Source organism: Electrona antarctica, assembly GCF_951216825.1.
Source record: "Electrona antarctica genome assembly, chromosome: 14".
NCBI lineage: Eukaryota > Metazoa > Chordata > Actinopteri > Myctophiformes > Myctophidae > Electrona > Electrona antarctica.
The window spans coordinates 18,202,008-18,225,578 of NC_136795.1; the positions used below are offsets into that span (position 1 = coordinate 18,202,008).

At 41.4% G+C, this 23,571-nt stretch overlaps 1 protein-coding gene across 1 annotated transcript; it reads left to right on the top strand.

The window, feature by feature from the left end:
- Positions 1-15,777: 15,777 nt before the first annotated feature.
- Positions 15,778-21,903, top strand: LOC306936593 (serine protease 27-like). The gene is made up of 5 exons (XM_079520159.1): positions 15,778-15,823; positions 18,522-18,720; positions 19,615-19,880; positions 20,727-20,839; positions 21,282-21,903. Exons 2-5 carry the CDS (start codon positions 18,629-18,631, stop codon positions 21,714-21,716), a joined length of 906 nt encoding a protein of 301 aa, XP_079376285.1. The 5' UTR covers positions 15,778-15,823; positions 18,522-18,628; the 3' UTR covers positions 21,717-21,903.
- Positions 21,904-23,571: the final 1,668 nt, after the last annotated feature.

The window sequence follows — 23,571 nt, forward strand, 5'->3', positions numbered from 1 at the left end:
ACACACAGACGGTGCTCCATTAGCACTGATTTATTAAAAGTAGAAAAATGGAGATAGCTGGTTTCTGCCTGACAGCAACAAATACACAAACTTATATGTGCACTGTACACCTGTCAAAAGGATAAAGCACAAGTAGTTTATTTCCATTGTGGTACTTTGAGTGCCCAATGTTGGGAGGGAGGGCGGAGATAATTGTCAAAACATGTCAGTACAAATGGGACTCGGTGCCTCCCTGCTTGGCACTCCGCATCAAGGGTTGGATTGGGGTGAGTCCCTGCGGCATGTGTCATGTCCAGGGGGTGTACTTGTACATCAAGCTACCTCACGAGTCACGCTACAGAAACAGGAGACGGGCTCCTGCCCTATGGGCCTCATGGCTTGGCAAGGCTTACTTATGCATTCATACAAGATTTAGTGCAATTGATTATTAGTTTCATGTGCAAAGTCATGAAGTTGTCTTGTTTATAATAAATGTGGAATACTAATAATACATCAAATTTATATAGCGCTTTTCAAAGTCGCTTGCATAGTTGCAAGCAAAGTTTTTCTTTAATTATGCTCCAAAATACAAGAACTGCACAATCACATAAAAATTAAATAAAAAAATAAAGTAATCAACAATCTACAGTGTGCCATGTTATGACGTTTTGTGAGCTTCAAACCGGTTTTCAAATTCAAACCGTATTCGAATACGTTACACGTTTTTTTCGAAATCGCAGTTCAATCGCAGGCCGTTTCACCGAATTAGTGCCCCCTTAGAGTGCGGGCCTCCTTGAGTAGAGTGTGGAAATTGAAATGCTTCCCTCGGAAATCTACCAAACAAATTGTCGTCCTGGCCAAAATATTCACTTTACACGGATGTTCTTTGGTCATTTTGTAGCCACACATGTCCTCTTTCACACAATGTGACCACCAAAGCACAGATACATACAGAATGTGAATTACCCATTGACCTCCATTGTATAATTCTTACGAGGAAATTATCGCGAAGACAATTCTTAACTCGCTCTTATAACCACATTTTCAATCGTACCAACACCACAATCGCACATGTTGTACCTCAATGTCTCAGGCCACTCACAGCGAAAAAAATATTTGCATTCGACTTTTACTTTTTGCGATAGAGCAATTTGTTCGGGCATAGGTTTTTCCCCATTCAGGCCCATTGAAATCTCCCAGTCATAGTGCTGGCACTGTTTTACTCTCCCACAGCTGAGACATATAAGGGCTTAATTACAGGGCTGACATTAGAGTTACAAGATCTCAATGAGTTGCTCTGCGAAAACTTGTGAGCTTGTAGGTCTGCTATTTGTGCAATTAGGCTCTACACACAGTCACAGACACACACATGCATGCATGCACGCACGCACGCACGCACGCACGCAGCTTGTAGGTCTGCTATTTGTGCAATTAGGCTCTACACACAGAGTCACAGACACACGCATGCATCCATGCACACGCACACGCACGCACACGCACACACACACACACACACAAAAACCCTGTATTTTGCTTGCAGCATGCTACAGTCTTGCAATTTGCTCCATGGGCTTAGACCACCAATAGGAGCACGCTGTACTTAATTAACTGCTTAAGCCCCGCCCATCTGTCTTCCTATTGGCTGGCCTTTACACAGCTATATCTTTTGTTTGCAGCATGCTACAGTCTTGAAAACTCAATGGACTTAGACCACCAATAAGCCTATCTCACATAATTTCCCCGCCCCCCTTAATACGCCCCCTTTTGGGGTTAGTGGTGATAGCGTGACGTCACTCCATAGACGCTACATGTTAATTTAAGAAGTCTACAACTTTTGTTTTCTCAAGGTAAGGTTTGTTCTATCTGTTCGAGCTGATTTACCATCTTGTTTGCTTCATAATAATATTGGTCTGTCACATTTTTACATTAGAAAATGTACTTAGATTCTCCAGAGAAAAAAACGTGTAAATGCTAATGTTAAAGACACCACTATTTACCGGAAGTGGGCGTGAAAAGCGGGCTGTGAGATAGGCCTATAGGAGCACGCTTTCATTGCTTAATTGATTAAGCCCCGCCCCTCTGTCTTCCCATTGGCTGGCCTTTACACAGCTCTAACTTTTGTTCACAACATGCTACAGCCTCAAACTTTGTTACATGGACGTAGACCATCAAGAGGAACAAGCTGCAATGGCTTAATTGATTAAGCCCCGCCCCTCTGTATTCCTATTGGCTGGCCTTTACACAGCTCTAACTTTTGTTTGCAGCATGCTACAGTCTTGAAACTTGCTCCATGGACTTAGACCACCAATAGGAGCACGCTTTCATTGCTTAAGCCCCGCCCCTCTGTCTTCCCATTGGCTGGCCTTTACACAGCTCTAACTTTTGTTCACAACATGCTACAGCCTCAAACGTTGTTACATGGACGTAGACCATCAAGAGGAACAAGCTGCAATGGCGTAATTGCTTAAGCCCCGCCCCTCTGTATTCCTATTGGCTGGCCTTTACACAGCTATAACTGTTGTTTGCAGCATGATACAGTCCTGAAATTTTGTTTATGGACTTACACCACCAATAGGAACACTATAACTCTAATATAAACTTAAAAAAGAAAACTTTAAAACAAACCTTAAAAAATAAAACTTAAAAATAAAAAACTTAATTTTGTTTTAACTTAAGGCAAGACGTGGTAGGTGAAATCATGATTTTTCCTTTTTTTTTGCTATTTTGCTTCCTAAACATGTTTTCTTCCAAACTAAAGCAAAATAAACATTCAAAACACAGATTTAGATGTTTATTTTAGTAGTTTATTTTAGCCAATGACAGCTCGTTTTGCTGGGTGAAAATCCACCCTCTCAATTTTCATGATTGGTTGTTGGTACAAAGGAAGTGACCATATCTGGATCAAACCACAGTCAGCTCGAGGTCCAGACCTTTCCAATGATATATGGCATTATATGTTGTTGCCAAGATTTGGATGAGATATTTTGTCTCAAAATAGTGGCTTCAAATAAAACGTTTTGGAATTTTACAATACAATTCTTTAAAGGCAGTTTACTCAAAATGAGTTTTCCTCATACCTGGGACAAAGAATCTCCACTTCAGTTGCACTCACATACACCAAACTTTCCAGTCTTATTCATAACTATATTCTGCAGATATTTACAGATGGGTTTGTTGATATATCATTCACAGCCTGATTTACATCACATTTTATAGTGATAATTAGAGATATCTAAAATCCCTTCTGTAATTTTCTTTGTCTCTAATATGTCAACAAAATGAAACAATCATTTTGAACCTGGCTTTTTTCCCTTGGAGACCGTAAGCGCCATATTTACAAGACTTGGGGGGGGAGGTTCATAATAATTATGAAAATTAATTGAAAAGGAATTACATCAGTCGGCCTCATGGTGGCGCTATAACAGCCCACTTTACGTTTTTCCCTATAACTCTTGAACCGTAAGTCATAAAATCAAATTTTCCTTTTCCATGGATTCCTTGGGTCATGATGCATTTCCATATATAGGCCACGCCCATTTTCGTCAGGAAAACAATTCCTCCAAATTAGAATTTTCTCCAAAACACACTTTTTGCTTTTCCTCCTACAGATTTTGTCCAAATCTCACATGATCTCCAGACCTTTCCAATGAAAACTCGAACGGCGGAATTTTGATAGTGCGTATCATTCGGCCGTAATCGTCGTCCGAAGTTAGCAGGAGGGGCCTACTTTACAAAAAACGCCAAAAATCACGAACGGAATGTCCAATCCATCCCAAATTTGAATCACTTGTCACGGGTGGTCCAATCAACCAAAAGCCAAAAGCAATTCTATTTTCATCCATAGGGGGCGGCGCAAATGCCAAAAATTGAACCGTATGGTGCAAAAACATGATTTTTGGGGGATAAATCCCCTCCAAATCATTACGCATGATCACAAGGTTGAGGTGACATTGTAATTGGCTGGCAATATTAGTGGGAGGGGCATATGTAAGCGACTGCGGCAACCACACTTTGCAATTTTGAAAAATTGCGACCTTTCTCTACACAGTCTACAGACTCTGGACCCGAACTGGTTATGTAATTGCCATGTAATGTAATGTTTTGATTGATTGATTGATTGATTGATTGAAGAATTTATTAACAGTTTGCAGAATTACAGTACATTTCAAGCACAAACTCAATACAAAGGCTGTTAACTGTGAGTGGACGACCCAATTAAGCATTACACTTGTTTCCAATAGGGTCCACCATGTTCAAATCATCAAAACATTTAGAGACGTACAAATAGACACTTCTATAGACAGAACAGGAATTCATCATAAAGGAGGTAAAAAGGGTAAAAAGGGAAAAGAAACATATACAGTGAGGGGGAAAAAAGGGGTGGGCGGTGGGGGGGATTCACGTTCAGCTCCGTTAATTTGTTTGTTTTCCTTGGAGGAGCTGCGTTGGGTCCCCAAGTCGGGACCCAATGTAATTGCCAAAAGAATGCACAGCCTTTTTATCACTATACTTGTCAAGTATCTCCTGTTATTTGGTCATTTCACATGGTCTGAGAATACATCTGTTGTTCCGGCATCTCCCTGACTGAACGTTTTTGTCTCTTAGTTGCTTGTTGGGAGTTGGGGTGGTCATATTATCGGCCCAAAACATGGAAACACAATAGATTATTTGTTCCTCTCCAGATAGGAGTCTTTTTTTTTTTTGAACGCTTCCACATTGACGTCATTGAAAGTTTAAAAGTCTATGATGTGTGCTCATGGTCCTCTCCTATCAGGTAACTCACTTGTCACCGTTGACTCTAACCATCTTGCCTCTGTTAGCTTTGGGGTTTTTTCTCCTCCTGCCATCATCATAGAGAAGTAAGCAAGTGGTCCAGCAGGTCTTTTCCCCCAGAGGGACTTTTCCCCCAAAGGGACTTTTTCCCCAAAGGGGAAACTCATGAAACAACACATTCTCCATTGACACATCTCTTTAGTTTGAAACTGCTAAGTCACTGAACGTTTTCTTTTCTCACGTTTTCTTTGCCAGATACTCTTTGGGTGTCCTTTGGGATTGGGGCACTGCTCTAAAAGAAAGATGTGGTGTTTTGACCACTGTGACAATGTTAATTAACAAGATCTAGCACTAAATGCCACCCACCTCGCCAAGAGACACACAATTGTCATCATCAAGTGGGATGACACTGACGTTGTTGCATTTTTCTTGTGTTATACATACATACATACACCCTAACTGACAAAGGCCATACTGTACAAACAAAGAGAGGTTTTTTGGCCACCCCCCCCCCCCCCCCCCCCCCCCCCCCCCCCCTTTCCTTTATACAGTACCACTTACTGGTTTCAACGTTTAGATCATTCAATTTACCGCAGGGAATGATCTCAAGATCTGTTTGAGGAACCTGCGTCCATACATTGGTTACCATGGGTCTCCTAGTGCATCACGTGTCTTTGATATTCGTCCTGCTGGTAAAAGGTAAGAACCTAATTCCAATTTGAAATCAAGTGTTCAATTTAGACTATATTCAAAAGAATAGTTAGAATTATAACTCATTTAGACCTGAGGCCGATTCTGCTGTGCCTAACTCTACTGTCCTAACTCTGCTGATTCACCCTGCCTTATTGCCAATGTGCAAGAATGCTTTACATTAAAATTTATTTCTGCCTAAGTCAAATAAGTTGAATTAAAGCACTTTTTGCCTAAGTCATGGAATGTAACAAGCATTCTGATAGGCTGAGGACATGGGCAATAAGGCACAGTGAAGCTGCAGTGTGGAGAGTAGCTGGATCGAGAAGCTGGAGAGTAGAGTTAGGCAGAAATTATATAGACCAATTATTTGTTTACAAACATTGGGACTGGGCGCACAGGTGACTGTTTCATATAATCAATTCCCAACAGATCTCCAAACCTGTTGTTTTGGGGAGCGCTGGTTTCAGTCCATTCAACCTCCTCTTGTGAGTTGGCTAGGAGGTGCACCCTAGGAGACATTTATACTTCAAAGCCCAACAGTATTGCGCACAGAGAACAGCTGATATACAAGCTCACATGAGTCACATCGCATCACAGATGCGACTGTTGTGAGCGTAGAGGTCTGCGTGCGCGACTTCATGTGGGACGAAGCATAAATTATACTTGATGGGCTGCAGGTGCGCGTGCAGCCGTGCACAAACAGGCTGCTGCCGTTATCATGAGCGCACCTCCCGTTCTTATGACAGCGACTGGAGGTGTGGTTTTGAATTGCTATTATTGTTCAAACACAACAGAAACCAAGGATTATATATTTCAAGGGCGAGAGATCACAATACAAATCCGAATCATTCTTCCTCCACACTGGGAGAAAAACAGCATCTGAAAGTTTGATGGGGCATTTTTTACATGTGAGTGCAGTTAGAACTTTTTCATTGCATCTTATGAGAGGTGGTGTTCTTCTGCTGCCTTTATGCGCGCGCATGCTGTTTCTTATCAGTGTGACGTCGTCTGATAAGGCGTCTATTAACTTGGCCAAAAGAATATGTAGGCAATTATGCTATGAGGCTATCGATATGTTGCTATATACAGTACTGTATATAGCATATACATATACACCTCTGTATACCTCTGTATTCCTATTGGCTGGCCTTTACACAGCTCTAACTTTTGTTTGCAGCATGCTACAGTCTTGAAACTTGCTCCATGGACTTAGACCACCAATAGGAGCACGCTTTCATTGCTTAAGCCCCGCCCCTCTGTCTTCCCATTGGCTGGCCTTTACACAGCTCTAACTTTTGTTCACAACATGCTACAGCCTCAAACGTTGTTACATGGACGTAGACCATCAAGAGGAACAAGCTGCAATGGCGTAATTGCTTAAGCCCCGCCCCTCTGTATTCCTATTGGCTGGCCTTTACACAGCTATAACTGTTGTTTGCAGCATGATACAGTCCTGAAATTTTGTTTATGGACTTACACCACCAATAGGAACACTATAACTCTAATATAAACTTAAAAAAGAAAACTTTAAAACAAACCTTAAAAAATAAAACTTAAAAATAAAAAACTTAATTTTGTTTTAACTTAAGGCAAGACGTGGTAGGTGAAATCATGATTTTTCCTTTTTTTTTGCTATTTTGCTTCCTAAACATGTTTTCTTCCAAACTAAAGCAAAATAAACATTCAAAACACAGATTTAGATGTTTATTTTAGTAGTTTATTTTAGCCAATGACAGCTCGTTTTGCTGGGTGAAAATCCACCCTCTCAATTTTCATGATTGGTTGTTGGTACAAAGGAAGTGACCATATCTGGATCAAACCACAGTCAGCTCGAGGTCCAGACCTTTCCAATGATATATGGCATTATATGTTGTTGCCAAGATTTGGATGAGATATTTTGTCTCAAAATAGTGGCTTCAAATAAAACGTTTTGGAATTTTACAATACAATTCTTTAAAGGCAGTTTACTCAAAATGAGTTTTCCTCATACCTGGGACAAAGAATCTCCACTTCAGTTGCACTCACATACACCAAACTTTCCAGTCTTATTCATAACTATATTCTGCAGATATTTACAGATGGGTTTGTTGATATATCATTCACAGCCTGATTTACATCACATTTTATAGTGATAATTAGAGATATCTAAAATCCCTTCTGTAATTTTCTTTGTCTCTAATATGTCAACAAAATGAAACAATCATTTTGAACCTGGCTTTTTTCCCTTGGAGACCGTAAGCGCCATATTTACAAGACTTGGGGGGGGAGGTTCATAATAATTATGAAAATTAATTGAAAAGGAATTACATCAGTCGGCCTCATGGTGGCGCTATAACAGCCCACTTTACGTTTTTCCCTATAACTCTTGAACCGTAAGTCATAAAATCAAATTTTCCTTTTCCATGGATTCCTTGGGTCATGATGCATTTCCATATATAGGCCACGCCCATTTTCGTCAGGAAAACAATTCCTCCAAATTAGAATTTTCTCCAAAACACACTTTTTGCTTTTCCTCCTACAGATTTTGTCCAAATCTCACATGATCTCCAGACCTTTCCAATGAAAACTCGAACGGCGGAATTTTGATAGTGCGTATCATTCGGCCGTAATCGTCGTCCGAAGTTAGCAGGAGGGGCCTACTTTACAAAAAACGCCAAAAATCACGAACGGAATGTCCAATCCATCCCAAATTTGAATCACTTGTCACGGGTGGTCCAATCAACCAAAAGCCAAAAGCAATTCTATTTTCATCCATAGGGGGCGGCGCAAATGCCAAAAATTGAACCGTATGGTGCAAAAACATGATTTTTGGGGGATAAATCCCCTCCAAATCATTACGCATGATCACAAGGTTGAGGTGACATTGTAATTGGCTGGCAATATTAGTGGGAGGGGCATATGTAAGCCACTGCGGCAACCACACTTTGCAATTTTGAAAAATTGCGACCTTTCTCTACACAGTCTACAGACTCTGGACCCGAACTGGTTATGTAATTGCCATGTAATGTAATGTTTTGATTGATTGATTGATTGATTGAAGAATTTATTAACAGTTTGCAGAATTACAGTACATTTCAAGCACAAACTCAATACAAAGGCTGTTAACTGTGAGTGGACGACCCAATTAAGCATTACACTTGTTTCCAATAGGGTCCACCATGTTCAAATCATCAAAACATTTAGAGACGTACAAATAGACACTTCTATAGACAGAACAGGAATTCATCATAAAGGAGGTAAAAAGGGTAAAAAGGGAAAAGAAACATATACAGTGAGGGGGAAAAAAGGGGTGGGCGGTGGGGGGGATTCACGTTCAGCTCCGTTAATTTGTTTGTTTTCCTTGGAGGAGCTGCGTTGGGTCCCCAAGTCGGGACCCAATGTAATTGCCAAAAGAATGCACAGCCTTTTTATCACTATACTTGTCAAGTATCTCCTGTTATTTGGTCATTTCACATGGTCTGAGAATACATCTGTTGTTCCGGCATCTCCCTGACTGAACGTTTTTGTCTCTTAGTTGCTTGTTGGGAGTTGGGGTGGTCATATTATCGGCCCAAAACATGGAAACACAATAGATTATTTGTTCCTCTCCAGATAGGAGTCTTTTTTTTTTTTGAACGCTTCCACATTGACGTCATTGAAAGTTTAAAAGTCTATGATGTGTGCTCATGGTCCTCTCCTATCAGGTAACTCACTTGTCACCGTTGACTCTAACCATCTTGCCTCTGTTAGCTTTGGGGTTTTTTCTCCTCCTGCCATCATCATAGAGAAGTAAGCAAGTGGTCCAGCAGGTCTTTTCCCCCAGAGGGACTTTTCCCCCAAAGGGACTTTTTCCCCAAAGGGGAAACTCATGAAACAACACATTCTCCATTGACACATCTCTTTAGTTTGAAACTGCTAAGTCACTGAACGTTTTCTTTTCTCACGTTTTCTTTGCCAGATACTCTTTGGGTGTCCTTTGGGATTGGGGCACTGCTCTAAAAGAAAGATGTGGTGTTTTGACCACTGTGACAATGTTAATTAACAAGATCTAGCACTAAATGCCACCCACCTCGCCAAGAGACACACAATTGTCATCATCAAGTGGGATGACACTGACGTTGTTGCATTTTTCTTGTGTTATACATACATACATACACCCTAACTGACAAAGGCCATACTGTACAATCAAAGAGAGGTTTTTTGGCCACCCCCCCCACCTTTCCTTTATACAGTACCACTTACTGGTTTCAACGTTTAGATCATTCAATTTACCGCAGGGAATGATCTCAAGATCTGTTTGAGGAACCTGCGTCCATACATTGGTTACCATGGGTCTCCTAGTGCATCACGTGTCTTTGATATTCGTCCTGCTGGTAAAAGGTAAGAACCTAATTCCAATTTGAAATCAAGTGTTCAATTTAGACTATATTCAAAAGAATAGTTAGAATTATAACTCATTTAGACCTGAGGCCGATTCTGCTGTGCCTAACTCTACTGTCCTAACTCTGCTGATTCACCCTGCCTTATTGCCAATGTGCAAGAATGCTTTACATTAAAATTTATTTCTGCCTAAGTCAAATAAGTTGAATTAAAGCACTTTTTGCCTAAGTCATGGAATGTAACAAGCATTCTGATAGGCTGAGGACATGGGCAATAAGGCACAGTGAAGCTGCAGTGTGGAGAGTAGCTGGATCGAGAAGCTGGAGAGTAGAGTTAGGCAGAAATTATATAGACCAATTATTTGTTTACAAACATTGGGACTGGGCGCACAGGTGACTGTTTCATATAATCAATTCCCAACAGATCTCCAAACCTGTTGTTTTGGGGAGCGCTGGTTTCAGTCCATTCAACCTCCTCTTGTGAGTTGGCTAGGAGGTGCACCCTAGGAGACATTTATACTTCAAAGCCCAACAGTATTGCGCACAGAGAACAGCTGATATACAAGCTCACATGAGTCACATCGCATCACAGATGCGACTGTTGTGAGCGTAGAGGTCTGCGTGCGCGACTTCATGTGGGACGAAGCATAAATTATACTTGATGGGCTGCAGGTGCGCGTGCAGCCGTGCACAAACAGGCTGCTGCCGTTATCATGAGCGCACCTCCCGTTCTTATGACAGCGACTGGAGGTGTGGTTTTGAATTGCTATTATTGTTCAAACACAACAGAAACCAAGGATTATATATTTCAAGGGCGAGAGATCACAATACAAATCCGAATCATTCTTCCTCCACACTGGGAGAAAAACAGCATCTGAAAGTTTGATGGGGCATTTTTTACATGTGAGTGCAGTTAGAACTTTTTCATTGCATCTTATGAGAGGTGGTGTTCTTCTGCTGCCTTTATGCGCGCGCATGCTGTTTCTTATCAGTGTGACGTCGTCTGATAAGGCGTCTATTAACTTGGCCAAAAGAATATGTAGGCAATTATGCTATGAGGCTATCGATATGTTGCTATATACAGTACTGTATATAGCATATACATATACAGTACTGTATATGTTATACAGTACTGTATATAGCAACAGCTAATGTTACGAAAAGCACTATGTAACTTTTTTAACAAATATATATAATTTTGTCCCACAAAATTATGAAATGTGTGGCCACTGATACCACAAACTACATAGTGCTGCTTTAATTAATACTGATAAAAGTAACCTAAATCATCTTTAACCATGCTTAGAACGCATACAGTAGGGATGCATTGTGAGCTGAAAGGATTTTGAACATTTTATAAAGGTCTTTGAAGTTATTAATAATAATAATAATAAATTATATCTAAGGCGCCTTTCATGGCTCTCAAGGTCACCGTACAACAAGTTAAAAACGGTTAATACCAAACACAGTTAAAAACAAAAGCAAAATGAATATATTAAAGCTTGCAGCAGAAGACAGAGGTCAGCCATATGCCTGCCTAAACCAGTGGGTTTTGAGGTGGGTTTGGATTGGTTTGATTGAGTCCATTGATTGATTGATGAATTTATTAACAGATTGGAGAATTACAGTACATTTCAAGCACAACTCAAGACAAAACTGTGGACGACACCATAAAGCATTACACTTGTTTACAATAGGGCCCACCATGTTCCAATTCATCATAACAATTAGACGTACAAATATACTCTATATAGCCAAAAAAAGGGGGAAAAGGGTTATAATATCAGGGGGGAGGGAGTTCCAGAGATGAGGTACAGAGCGGCTGAAAGCTCTTGACCCCATGGTAGACAGACGGGCTGGAAGGACTTTGAGTTTGATGGAGGAGGCAGACATAAGAGACCGGGTGGGAAGGGAATGTCGATGTGGACAAGGTCAGACAGGTATGGGGGGGCGAGGTTATGAATGGCCTTGAATGTATGAAGGAGCTAGGATCTTATAGTTATTGTCAATTGTTTTGAGCCGGCCTATATCATGCCCACGATAGGGACACCATGGTGAAAGTGGTTGATGCAAATACTGTAAATTAAGCATTATTTATTTTATGCAGAAACACAAATTCGACATCTACAACACTCACTCTCATTCTAACTACAAAGTTGAGAGTTTACTCGTGCCAATCGTCAAACGATTTGTATAATTCCAAGTGGTCTATACTCTGTGAAGTGTATATTTTTGTGTCGTTTGCACAGCCTTTGCTTCAGACCAGCGGTCGCTTCTCGCCTTGGCCCTAAGGCGTCTTACTGGTTCTAACCACAATAGCATAACTGTGTTCATCATGCAGGCTTCAGAGCAATATGAAATTAAAAATATATTCTGCTTTATAACAAGGTAAACAAATCGGCTAGTGCATACATTATCCTGTGCATGTTGCAACTAATCTAAACAATAATCTAAACATTGAAAGCAGTAAGTGATACTGTGTAAATGTGAAACAATGTGCTTGGTCGTGGTAACGGGTAAACAAAAAAGTTGAGCAGTTTCCCAAACAATTCCAGAAAGCAGAACTAAAGTTGAAACGAAAAAGCTTCCTGAAAGATTATTGTTGCAGTGGCGCTTAATGTTCATGATAAAAAATAAAAATAAAGCCCCCTAAATATGTAGATCCCCCTACGTGAGGCAGAACAATTAAAGGTATATTCAGTGATTTCACTTAATTCAAATATCACTTATTTTTTTGTTTTGTTGTGATAATCCTCCCTACTATAGAGTGTGCTGACCATATAAGGAGTTCCTCCCTGTCCCCAGTTAACCCCTGGGGTCAAAAAACCATTTTTGGCTATAGGTGGCCCAGCCTTCATCCAATCAGGATAGAGGGGCCTTCCACCAATCATGATCGAGCGGGGGCCTTGGTGTGTGTGCTGTTGGCCTGTCGCGTCCACCCCCACAGTAGTGCGTGCATGTGCACATCTTGTTACCGGGGCGGACCGGGGGGGGGGGGGGGGGGGGGTTCAAATCACCCAAATCACTGAATGCTCCTTTAAAGCATAACCATGTCATGAAAATTGTTGCATTACAAACTTACTACAAAATATGTTTATATAGGGTTGATGTTTGAGTCCTCACCAAAATCAAGAACAGTGAAGATGTAGGCTTCTCCAAAAGGGACATTGTCTGCTTTGTAACTCTGGAAATAATGATGATTTTCTATTGTATAATAAATAAAAAATAATAAATAAATGAGAACCTGCTCATTGTATCACAGCCATGTGATATCATGGCAAGCTCAAGCATGAGGCTTTCCCCAGAATGAGAATACAAGTGTGCATATACTATTTTATCTTGGCATTCGGCTCTGCTACATTTTTCTCCCTGCTCGGCACAATCAAACACCATCATTAAACATTAAGAGCAGGGAGATAGATATACAATAAAAAAAAAACATGGGGAACATAAATAACAGAGCCCACCGGTGGTGCTGGGGTGGTGGTGGGAGCAAACATCACATAACAGCAACCAGGAACCATAAGCAGAAGGAAGGCAGGAAGAGCATGCAGTCTAGCCAAGAGGAAAATTAGCAAGAGAGGCCAACTTTGCTTTACTTCCCGTATCTGCGTGAGGTGGGCGGTAACATTATTAGGAGACGGGAAGAATGTTGGAGTCTATTCCAATGGGAGAATGAACGTGAACACAGCTCATGAACCATTCCTTAACTCCATGGTCACTGAACTAAATACTGGACCCAATCATCACAAGGCACACAATATTTACAAGATATTCATAGTAAAATGGTTTCTTTTAGCAAGACAAATCAGGAGAAAATCTACTTTGTTAATGACATTTCTTTATCCCAGCAACAAACTCTCGCGAGATTTGAGATGAGTCCGGAAGCCTATCTCTGTCCATCTGCAATTTGACGGACAACACATAGGGGGCTCTAACCCCATATTTAAGATGACAATATGTGAATATTAATAATATTCACATAACTGAAATGAATGAATGAAATGAATGGACATATTAAAAGTGAAATAAAATCCAATGAAGTTGGCCCATCTTCATAAATAGACCATCTTTGAATCTAGTGAGCTTAAGTAGCCCGCCCAATTGGTCAGCTGACTGCCATGTCAGCGAATGGCATGTGGGTCTTGCACACACTGAATACACCCACATAGTAATGCAGCATATTAACCCCTTGAGTATATGAATGCGCCCTTGAGCACGGAATGAAACCCCTCGAGTATATCTGACGGAACTATAACTCCGCAAGCTACGTATCATTAATTGGCCAAAAACCTCAGATGGGAAAAGCTGACGACATGTCTTGGTAAGGTGGGTGGCATGTAACACTAGATCTGGTTAGCATTGTCACTGTTTTTTTATTGATTGAATACTTAATACTAATTTGCTATTATAGACAGCAAATTAAAAACAGCACAGGGTCAGGTAAACCACATTGCGTAAGGAAAGGTGGCCAAATGTTTGTGATATTTCCTTCAAGATGCTCAACATCAGATCTTTCTTAGAGCAGCACCCAAACCCAAATAACACCCAAAGAGTATCTGGCAAGTCAACCATGGAAAAAGCAAACATTCAGTGACTTCCAGCCGTTTTAAACCAAAGAGATGTGTCCATAATGAATATGCTGTTTGATGAGTTAGCTGCTGTACCACCTGAGCAAGATGATAGGGGTGACAAGTGAGTTACCTGATAGAACAGGACCATCTGCATAGCACAGTGCATCATACTGTAGATCAGGACCATCTGCATAGCACAGTGCATCATACTGTAGATCAGGACCATCTGCATAGCACAGTGCATCATACTGTAGATCAGGACCATCTGCATAGCACAGTGCATCATACTGTAGATCAGGGGTCTTCATGGGGGTCCTGGACCCCTAAGAGATACTGCAGGGTGGCCGCCAAATGTTTGTGTGATAGGGATTTGTTTTATTTTTACATGAATACATTCATACAAGACCTAGAACCAGTGCACTGTATTCAAAAGTATTAAATAATGTCATAACAATGTTGATCTGCAGGTTGTTTATAAATCTTTTTCCTTCCACTTAATTTTCAGCTTCTCAAGCACAAAGGGACGGTAAGCCCCTTTTAATGTTTCAAGAGATTGTGTGTGTGTGTGTGTGTGTGTGTGTGTGTGTGTGTGTGTGTGTGTGTGTGCGCATGCGCGTGTGTGTGCATGCGTCCGTGCGTGGGTCTGTAACTAATCCCTCCAAGACTGACCAGTGCCACACCTTTTTAATGCATCCTCTACCTATGACCATAACACCTCTTCCTACCACCATAAGCACACCTCTTATTATAACCACCACAAGAACAACCATAATCCCTTTTGTGTCTCTTCTGTCTAAGGGCCGATTCATACTCCTATTTTTCATAGGAGTATGAATCGCGCCTTGTGGCGTCTGGTGTGTGCACAGTCTGCGCATGTGTTCCTGCCAAATTCCCACGGTTGGGCAATGGTTTTTGTGTGAAAGGTCAGAACAGAGCTCGACCAACGAGGGGTGGGAGGTATGGGGGATTGAGAGGGGTAGATGTATTCCCATGCTTTTTTGTTCTTGCCTAATGTAAATCGCTCTGGATTAAGAGCGTCTGCTAAATGCCTAAATTGTAAATTGGTATGGACTATAGGGAGAGTGGGAGAGACTGCACGCCCGGCGCCACGGGGGTGCCTGAGGGTGCATAGCACCCTAAGTTGCAAAATGTGAACCCTCAGTTTATGTTCTATGTAAAGTTATGAAAATATCAAAAATAACAAAAAATATATTCTGAATATTATAATTGTCATAGAGATATCAATAACAGTATCAAAACACCAGTTTTACCCAGTAATATAGCCACAGCCCACAGCCAGCCTATTATCTCAATTGCTTGTTGTCTTGCAGCTGCTCCAGTCTAATTTCCCAATTTACAATCACCTGCCTGCGCAGACAGTGTAGCCTGTTATTCAGCAGTCAGCAGTGGCACTACGGACAGAGCTGTTTAGTGACTCCTGTTGTGGTAAGTAAAATCGTGCAAAACAAAGTGATTCAAACTAAAAACCAAAGATCTTCCCTCTCTCTCCTCTAGCTGTGGAAGCGCTCTCCCCTGCACCTCGCCTCGGTAAGCCTGCCCTATACCACCACACGTCCACACCCGCCGCCGGTTGATTTGGGGACAGAGAAGCCAGGAGCTACAAACATACTAGCTCTGGTCCATAGCCTTCTACTGCTTCTACGATTCTGCCCTGCAGTATAAGGCTATGGGACTTCTCCTCTCCTCTTTAGCGTATTTTAAAAGAACGTTTTTGCTACTCACCAAAACAAAGGCGGGTTGTGACATTAGAAAGCCTACTTTCCTTAGTGGACGCACTCTGAGCCCCCCACCACGCATATAAACGGTACTTTTTGGCCAGAAAGGGATTTTTTTTCATCGGAGGAAAAATATTCTCTATGAGGCAGTTCTCTGGGCAATATCAGTAGAGGGCGCAGCGGAGTAACAAAGTATTTTTTTCCCGGTGGAAACAAAATCCCTTTTTGTAAAAAAAAAGTACCGTTTATATGTGTGGTGGGGGGCTCAGAGTGCGTCCACTAAGGAAAGTAGGCTTTCTATTGACACAACCCGTCTTTGTATTGGTGAGTAGTTCAAACGTTCGTAAGATTTCCACTAAAGAGGAGAGGCTGGTCTGATTTCGATTTGAGATTTAAAACTGAAAGTCCCATAGCCTTAGGGCTGATTCATACTCCTATTTTAGAGCCGAATAAAAGTCGGTTCGGCTCTGTAGAGCCTACAATGTGACGTCATTTGAGGTTCGGGGGGCGGGTACCGCCCTAAAGTCGGCTCTTCGGTGCTACTGAAAATTTCTGACGAGCCGAAATAATTTCGGCACTACAGCGCCGAAACAGCGGTAAAATAGGAGTATGAATCGGCCCTTATACTGCAGGGCAGAATCGTAGAAGCAGTAGAAGGCTATGGACCAGAGCTACAAACATACCAACTCGAATATTTTACAATAAAACAGCTAATTTAGCAGAAGCTGGTTTAATGAACGGGATATTCAGTGCCTTTTATTGCTTTCCATGTCGGACATTTCACATACTTATTGGGCTGCAATCTATTGACTGGTTCAGTTGGAATTTAGCTGTCATATTTTGTTCTGCTGGTTTTATTTGTAATGTCTGTCTGAAACAGGCTATTTTAGGCTATGCTATAGGCTTAATTCTTTTTCACTATTACATTTTTTGTATCATTGTAGCTGTAGCAACAGAATGGTGAACTTAATTGGTGAAGGCTTTGTGAACGAGCGAGATGTGCTCTCTCTCTCTCTCTCACTAGGTGCTGCCAGACTTACTAAAGAGCCGCGCACGTTCTCGGCTGTGCGCAGCTTCTTTTTCCGGGTTTTTAGACAGCTGGTGGATGGAAATTAAGCTCCACCTCCGCGGACGACTTGCGTGACGGCCAGATTCCCGGAAACGCTCTCCTCCGCGGACGACTTCCGCGGCCGCGGAGGTGGAGCTTAATTTCCATCCACCAGCTGTCTAAAAACTCGGAAAATAAGCTGCGGACAGCGTAAGACGTGCGCAGCTGTCGGCCGTTTTGCGCTTAGGTGTGGAAACACTGTCTGTCTCTCTCTCTCTCTCCCTCTCTCTCTCTCCACTGCTGAGCTGCTTAAATAAATGCTGCCTATTTAACAGCAGTACATTTTATTTCAGCATTCAGCTACGGTATTCATTGTTAAATCAATCAACATATGGCAACAGGCTGATAAACACTTCTCCAAACCCCCACACAGTCCACAGCGCCCTCTGGAGGCAGAAGCACTTGTACAGTTATCATCCCATTTGGTTTAACAACGCTATAGCTGTATGTTGAAATAAAATAACAATATTTCCTGTGCACCCTACTGACCCTAGTAATTTTCATCTGCGCCCTTAGTCATTTCATCCTGCAGCCGGCCCTGGTGTGTGTGTGTGTGTGTGTGTGTGTGTGTGTGTGTGTGTGTGTGTGTGTGTGTGTGTGTGTGTGTGTGTGTGTGTGTGTGTGTGTGTGTGTGTGTGTGTGTGTGTGTGTGTGTGTGTGTGTGTGTGTGTGTGTGTGTGTGTGTGTGTGTGTGTGTGTGTGTGTGTGTGTGTGTGTGTGTGTGTGCGGGTCCGTAACTAATCCCTCCAAGACTGACCAGTGCCACACCTTTTTAATGCATCCTCTACCTATGACCATAACACCTCTTCCTACCACCATAAGCACACCTCTTATTATAACCACCACAAGAACAACCATAATCCCTTTTGTGTCTCTTCTGTCTGCGCATGTGTTCCTGCCAAATTCCCATGGTTGGGCAATGGTTTTTGTGTGAAATGTCAGAACAGAGCTCGACCAACGAGGGGTGGGAGGTATGGGGGATTGAGAGGGTGGGAGAGAGAAGGAGAGCAAGCAGTAAGAAATAGAGACAGATAAAGGGAGAGAGGAGAGAGAGGGGGGCAGGGAGGGAAGAGGTGGAGCTTGATCAGCGAGAGAAATCATAGTTGTCATAGCGATGGTATCTCTTTGTATGTAATATCAGAACAGAGCTCAATGTGGGGCAGCCGCAACAGTAAACAATTTTGAGTTGTGTAGTTTAAACTCATTTTCTATCCTTTTTTGCCCTTATCGTTCTTACTTTATTATGTTCTCATTTTTTTTATTCCTGACGTTGCTAATGCAGCTCTTTTCTCTTTCTCAGGGATCTGTGGTAAGCCCAACCCAACCTTCAACCCGAAGCCTGAACACATAATTATACCACGTTTTGGTCGTCCAGACGATGTTACGAACAGTGGCACGTGGCCCTGGATGGTCAGCCTGCAAAGAAATGGACAGTTTCTGTGCGGTGGTACTTTGGTGGCAGAAGAGTTTGTTTTGACTGATAAAGACTGCTTTGAAGGGTATTTTATGCTTCTCGTTGTGTATTAACCCCTGTCAAGCAAAAATTTTCACATATTTTCTCAAAAAGAATGAAAATTTCAAATCACAATTTTCACTACAGGACACCATCATGCAACACAATAAGACCATACTGGTGTCAATGTTGTTATCTTCTGACAACTTCATCCACATATCGTACATAAACATACTGTAGACCATTTTCCTGGCTTACTTTGTAATATTTTGCATAATATTTATGCAAAATGTGACGAATGTATTATTTCAATGAATAAATTACGGTAGTCAATGTTGGCTAATTTTCAAGATTAAATTATACTTTGAAATGCACCAAGCGTATTAACCCATTCAATTGAGGAAACATCTGTGTTATTTTAGATTTTAGCTACCGTATATATATATATATATAACACATTGGTTCTCAAAGTTTTATTTCATACTTTGGGTATTCAAACATAACAGATATACAAGCTCGTTGCGCGTCACTTTGTGCCGCAGTATGATCTTTTAGATTTTCTATTTGCTGTTTTGAAATATACATTTGTGAAAATCTTTGCTTCTGGTGGTGCCTGGAACTAAATATTTTGAGATTGGTCGGTGGCCAAATACAGTACATAGGCCTATAATTTTGTGGGTCCTTGAACAAGTTTTGAGCACTGCTCAGCCACTGATAAGTTTTTCAGAAAATTATTAATAATTTCCATAAATATATAAATAAAACGTTTAAGAAGTAGTGAAATAGCAGATCTACATGCTCACAAAGTGGCGCAAAGCGACACGTGAGCTTGTGGATCTGCTATTTTCACTAAACATTTTTTATGGTACCCTATAATATAGGGTACCATATACCATATACCAATGCAGAACATATTATGTTCTGCATTTTCTCCCTATAGATTTCCAAGTCCAGTCGATGTCAAGGAATTGACCGCGACCGTCGGCCGCTTGGTGCAAAATGGCGTCAACCCAAATGAAGTAACACTGAACGTGACCGCCATTAGGTTCAGTAACCTGGCTGGAACCAATGCAGCACTTCTCAAAGTGGTCAAAACCACGATCAATGACTTCGTCCAACCAGTCTGCCTGGATCTGACTGGCAGATTTTTGCCCTTAGGGATGAGGTGTTGGGCACTTGGTTGGGCTAATGTCGTGACAGGAGGCAGTAAGTAAAGCCTGTTTCGTCATTCTACTATGTTGCACACCACAAACGGCTGCTCTGCAAGCCCACAGCGCGCCACCTCTGCGGCGCATTGCGAACTTGCGGATTTGCTATTTTGGTCATGTGACACCTTTGTGCGGCGGAGCATTACTTAGGTATAACGGTCATCTTGAATGAGACTATTGTTGGATGAAAAGATGTTACAAGGCTGTTCCAAAACATTCTGTAGTTTGGAAACTCGGGATACATGGTTGACGATACGATACATGGACAATATTGGTTCATTCATGCCGATATGATCCGATAATTTAAAATTGATACAGTAACTATTTAGCAAAGAAATTAAAGCTGTGTGCAATGTGTGGAATGGATAGTGCAGGTTTTTTAAGGGAAACATTTATTATTATGGATAAATAAGTACAAACAGTGATTCTCTATCCATGTATATCTATCCATGTATCCAATGTCCATGTATTTGCCACATGGACATTGTATTCGAACACAGAGAATAAACACATTTATCGATAGACCAAGCTTAACGATATTGAATGGAAAAGTAATTAAACCCCTCTTTTTCTACATTTCAAGTACTTAGTATTGACACAATCGATTATTTGCATTGCAAAACAATTCGATACCGATTATTTGCATTGCAAAATGACACGATATGATACAAGGTCAAACTATATGTTGCTATTTACATATCGATATACTTTGATTGAAATTAAAATCGATTTTTCAATGCAGTTACTGTATTGTCACACCCCTATAGTTTTGTATGGGCAATCCAATGACCAGCTCCTCATTCAATGTTTATGACTTGCATGATGGCATCTCTTTCCTTTTCAGCTCCATCCATTCTGAAGGAGTTCCGGCCTTTTTCAGTGGACATTTGCAGCATTGGATTTGGAAAACAAATTGCGTCTGACGATGTCTGTATGACTGGTATAAATGTCAAAGGGGTAAGAAAATCCAATATACTACTGTATAGCATTTCCATTTAGTTCCCCAGGCTGGGATCCAACCCACACCTCCAGCTGCTCACCAGTACGGCACGTAACAGGCAATGTCAAGAGAACCAGCTCCCTTACAGGAGCGAGTTCACAGACTGGTCTTTTGTTGGGGTCACTATACAATACCATCTGCCAGCATGGTGAACTGGGATTTTCCTAGATGAATAATGGCTCTGCAGCAAATTTGAAACGGAAACTCATATGGTGTCATATGTTTCTGGTCATAATTAAGGACTGGAACATATCCTATAGGAGGAGGAACTGGCCATTATAGTATGATTGGGCACCGCTGCTGTTAATCGTCCCTACTAGACACAATTTTGTTTAATTTCCATTCCAGGTCAATGATTCTCCGCAATCGTTCATTGTGATTTTCTTTGTTTCTCTACAGGTCAAAGGTGGTGGCCCGGTGGTGTGTAAAATTGACGATTCTTGGATTCAGGTTGCAATTCTGACTCTGAAATATACAGCCACCATTACCGTTGATGCGAGCACAGGGGATTTCGGTCCTGCTGGAGGATTCCGTCCTCCTGTCCCCAACAATGTTGTAGTTCCTCCAGGAGGGTTCATTGCTCCTGGTGGACCTCCCTTCATGGTCCTCCAACAAACCTCTCGTTTCAGGAGCTTTCTGATCGCCCTTACGCAAAGTTTTCCTACAGCCGCACCAGGACCTACCACCCGGATGCCTCGCGTGGTTGTTACTCGTCCGACTCCTATGGTTGTCAATCCTGTGGCTGTCAGCAATGCAAATGGGATCCACCTCTCCCTCCTCCCTGCCCTGTTTCTCTTTGTTCAACTGATTTTGTCTGTAATGCAGTGGTTTTAACTGGAGAGGTTCATAATCTTTCGATTGCTGCAGGTAGACTGTACTTTAAGGACAAACTTATAACACATGAAAAGCAAAATGATATGTACTAAGAATTATTCATCAATTCTTTTGTCATTGACTTGTCTTTTACATGCATTGTCCCCATCTATCTGTCAGCACTGTTGGTATACCTATCATGAATAAACATAACTATTCTCAACTTCTGCCAATGTTTGTGTCTAACTGAACCATTTAAAATGTAATTATTTATTGAATGATTGACCTTTTTATTGACAATACATATCTCTGCTGTCAGGCAAAAAACAGCTATGTCAAAAATATTAACAACAATGTTTTAAGAACAACACAATAGGCCTACTGCCTCATCAAAGTTGGTATTGTGACTTTATAGGTCTAGTGTTGTCAGATACTTGAATGTGTCCTTACACTATCATGACTTTACAAGAAAACAGCTCAAGTGGTGGTAAGAGGTTTATTTTCCCCCGTCTGACTTTGTCAATGATGGAAAAACAACTATCTCCAAAGTTGGAGTTAGGTGGTTTGACCTACAGTTTTGAGGATCCAATGGAGAATAGGAGGTTTAGTCAGAAGCGCTTTTTAATACTTTTCATTGCTTGAATATTTGTAAAACACAGACAGTGATTTATTAAAAGTAATTAAAAGTAGAAAAATGGAGATAGCTGGTTTCTGCCTGACAGCAACAAATACACAAACTTATATTTGCACTGTACACCTGTCAAAAGGATAAAGCACAAGTCGTTTATTTCCATTGTGGTACTTTGAGTGCCCAATGTTGGGAGGGAGGGCGGAGATAATTGTCAAAACATAAATGAATGTATACATTCAGATCAGTGGCCTTCTGGTTGAGTGTCAGCCCAGCCCTGAAACGGGGAGGTTGGGGTTCGATCCCCGGCTGGGTCATACCAAAGAATGTCAGTACAAATGGGACTCGGTGCCTCCCTGCTTGGCACTCAGCATCAAGGGTTGGATTGGGGTGAGTCCCTGCGGCATGTGTCATGTCCAGGGGGTGTACTTGTACATCAAGCTACCTCACGAGTCACGCTACAGAAACAGGAGACGGGCTCCTGCCCTATGGGCCTCATGGCTTGGCAAGGCTTACTTATGCATTCATACAAGATTTAGTGCAATTGATTATTAGTTTCATGTGCACTGCAAAGTCATGAAGTTGTCTTGTTTATAATAAATGTGGAATACTAATAATACATCAAATTTATATAGCGCTTTTTCAAAGTCGCTTGCATAGTTGCAAGCAAAGTTTTTCTTTAATTATGCTCCAAAATACAAGAACTGCACAATCACATCAAAATTAAGTAATCAACAATCTACAGTGTGTCATGTTATGACGTTTTGTGAGCTTCAAACCGTATTCGAATACGTTACACGTTTCTTTTTAAATCGCAGTTCAATCGCAGGCCGTTTCGCCGAATTAGTGCCCCCTTAGAGTGCGGGGCCTCCTTGAGTAGAGTGTGGAAATTGAAATGCTTCCCTCGGAAATCTACCAAACAAATTGTCGTCCTGGCCAAAATATTCACTTTACACGGATGTTCTTTGGTCATTTTGTAGCCACACAATGTGACCACCAAAGCACAGATACATACAGAATGTGAACTACGGCCTTTTAAGTGACACAAATACAGTCAAGCTGCCCTATCCCCAACCTATCCCCAACTCATGAAACAACACATTCTCCATTGACACATCTCTTTAGTTTGAAACTGCTAAGTCACTGAACGTTTTCTTTTCTCTGGTTGCCAGATACTCTTTGGGTGTCCTTTGGGATTGGGGCACTGCTCTAAAAGAAAGATGTGGTGTTTTGACCACTGTGACAATG

Coding starts and splice junctions, on each gene's coding strand:
- LOC306936593 (XM_079520159.1), top strand. CDS start 18,629: ATGGTCAGCCTGCAAAGAAATGGACAGTTTCTGTGCGGTGGTACTTTG. Junction 18,721..19,614: donor GATAAAGACTGCTTTGAAGG/GTATTTTATGCT, acceptor TTCTCCCTATAG/ATTTCCAAGTCCAGTCGATG. Junction 19,881..20,726: donor TAATGTCGTGACAGGAGGCA/GTAAGTAAAGCC, acceptor TTTCCTTTTCAG/CTCCATCCATTCTGAAGGAG.